Source organism: Branchiostoma floridae, chromosome 5 (assembly GCF_000003815.2).
Source record: "Branchiostoma floridae strain S238N-H82 chromosome 5, Bfl_VNyyK, whole genome shotgun sequence".
Classification (NCBI taxonomy): domain Eukaryota; kingdom Metazoa; phylum Chordata; class Leptocardii; order Amphioxiformes; family Branchiostomatidae; genus Branchiostoma; species Branchiostoma floridae.
In genome coordinates, this window is record NC_049983.1 from 2,241,787 (window position 1) to 2,244,212 (window position 2,426).

A 2,426-nucleotide genomic window follows, 5' to 3' on the forward strand; every position below is an offset into this window, starting at 1 on the left:
ATGACGTAATTATGACGTCATCAATTTGATTACATTGGCCCAACCCATAGGAAAATGGGTATTCTCAGAAAACTTCAAGTTATGCTACATAAATGTAACAACAAGTGCAGATAACAGAATAATAATATTTATTACGACTTGCGTTGCCAATGGCAACATCAATGACGTCAATATGACGTCATAAAATGACGTCATGCACATCTAAGATACGAGTTAGGCTCCGCCATATTATATCCACCACCTTGAATTTTTAAAAATACTTTTTTTGCAACAAATAGTCACAAAGGGCAATGGAAATAGACTAAATTCATTCATTTAGATGGTTTTTGATGAAAAAATACCAGGATGTTACAAATTTTAAGGGATAATTAGCTTGTTATTATTGATTTGGCCATTCGGTCCGCCATCTTGGATTTTGGGCTGATGACGTCATCAAATTAGCATAATTTATGTATATATGATTATGAAAGATATGCTGAATAATATAAGATTTTATTTATGTAGCAAAATCGCAGTAATATAGCAAATAAATGTGAAAAATACATAGTTATATTAGAACCAAAAATAGTGATTTTTGGCAAAACTGCCTGTCAACAAACGGTTGCCATGGCAACACGAAAAAATGGAAAATTTGTCAAACTTCGCAACATTGTTGCCAACAATACTTTAGGAAAACTCACCAAATTTGGTGGCTCTAGCGTAAGCCGTTCTGGCGTTATAGGACATCGAAGTTAGCGCGGGCCTAAAAAGCCCCCCCCCCGGTCTGAATAGGGTTTAGCTCGTGTGTCCTGCATGGCAAGCGATGTACCATTACCCTACGTCCACATTAATAACCATGTCCTTTGATTCCAAACTTGCATATCAAACTTGAAAATCAAGACAACGTGTTTTAATACTGTCGTTTTAAATTCCATCAACTAGGAGATTGCCAGGAGGGAAATGGAGCGTCCTACCGAGGAACATTCTCTGTGACCCAAACAGGCAGGATTTGCCAACGCTGGGACAGTCACACACCTCATGGACATGACAGGACAACTGCTAATTATCCATCATCTGGACTGGAGCAGAACTACTGCCGGAACCCGGACGATGCAGCAGGAGTTTGGTGCTACACCACAGATCCCGGCATGAGATGGGAGTATTGTGACGCACCAATCTGCACCAGTCAACATGGTAAGATCTGATTATGCAACAATTGTTTTGTGTTATGATCTCCGGTTATCTGTATTATCATCTATCAGGGGACGATGACCAATTAGAAGACCCTGTTTTATGTTGGTTATGACGCCGTAACACATGGAAAATCATTAACAACCATGCATTTAATAGTTTCATTAGCAACCGCTTGTTAATGACTTTTGAAAGTTTGAACCAATCAGAATGACAGACACACAGGACTCTGACCAAACAGAATGAGAGATAGCACAGGGCAAGGAGGAAAGATCAGACCCCGGAGGGAGGAATGATCATGAATACAGTACAGTAAAAGTTTGAAAAGTCTTGTCATGCCAAGACGGCAATGTTTCACATGTTTTCTATGGAAATTTTGATTTCAAATGCAATATATATTCCCCTTACGTACCAAAGAACACATGTGAATTTTTAGAAATTTAACAAAGGAATTTACAAGTATAGGACCAATGGATGTATGCGTCATACAGGGGTTTGCAAATTGTGGTAGGCTATATGATAATAGTTTAACCCTGGGGTGTTCTTTTATGACGTCATCAATTTGATTGTATTGGCCGGACCCATGAAAAAAGAATAGACAGATAACAGAATAATAATGTTTATTACGACTTGTATTGCAAATAGCAACATCGATGACGTAATAATGACGTCAAAGAATGACGTCATGCACATCTAAGATACGAGTTAGGCTCCGCCATATTATATCCACCACCTTGAATTTTTAAAACTACTTTTTTTTTGCATCAAATAATCACAAAGGGCAATGGAATAAGACTAAATTCATTCATTCTGATGTTTTTTATTAAAAAAATAACAGGTAGTTACAAATTTTAAGGGATAATTAGCTTGTTATTCTTGATCTGGCCATACGGTCCGCCATCTTGGATTTTGGGCTCATGACGTCATCAAATTAGCATAATTTATGTATATATACTTATGAAAAATATGCTAAATAATATTAGATTTTATTTATATAAAAGAATAGCAGTAATATAGCATATAAATGTGAAAAATACATTGTTAGAACCCCAAATAGTGATTTTTTGCAAAACTGCCTGTCAGCAAACGGTTACCATGGCAACATGAAAAAATGGAAAATTTGTCAAACTTCGCAAAATTGTTGCCAACAATATTTTAGGAAAACTCACTAAATTTGGTGGCTTAAGCGTAATGCGTTCTGGCGTTATAGAACATCGAAGTTGGCGCAGGCCTCAACCAACCCCCCCCCCCCCCGG

At 37.3% G+C, this 2,426-nt stretch overlaps 1 protein-coding gene across 1 annotated transcript in view; it reads left to right on the forward strand.

Annotated features, from left to right (window-relative positions):
* The window catches only part of LOC118415506 (scavenger receptor cysteine-rich domain-containing group B protein-like), a 23,487-nt gene extending 22,200 nt beyond the window's left edge, over window positions 1-1,287 (forward strand). The window contains exon 9 of the mRNA XM_035820167.1: window positions 922-1,287. Coding sequence (XP_035676060.1) covers window positions 922-1,184 — 263 coding nt within the window. The 3' untranslated portion in view covers window positions 1,185-1,287. The remainder of the gene's footprint in view (window positions 1-921) is intronic.
* The last annotated feature ends 1,139 nt before the right edge of the window (window positions 1,288-2,426 follow it).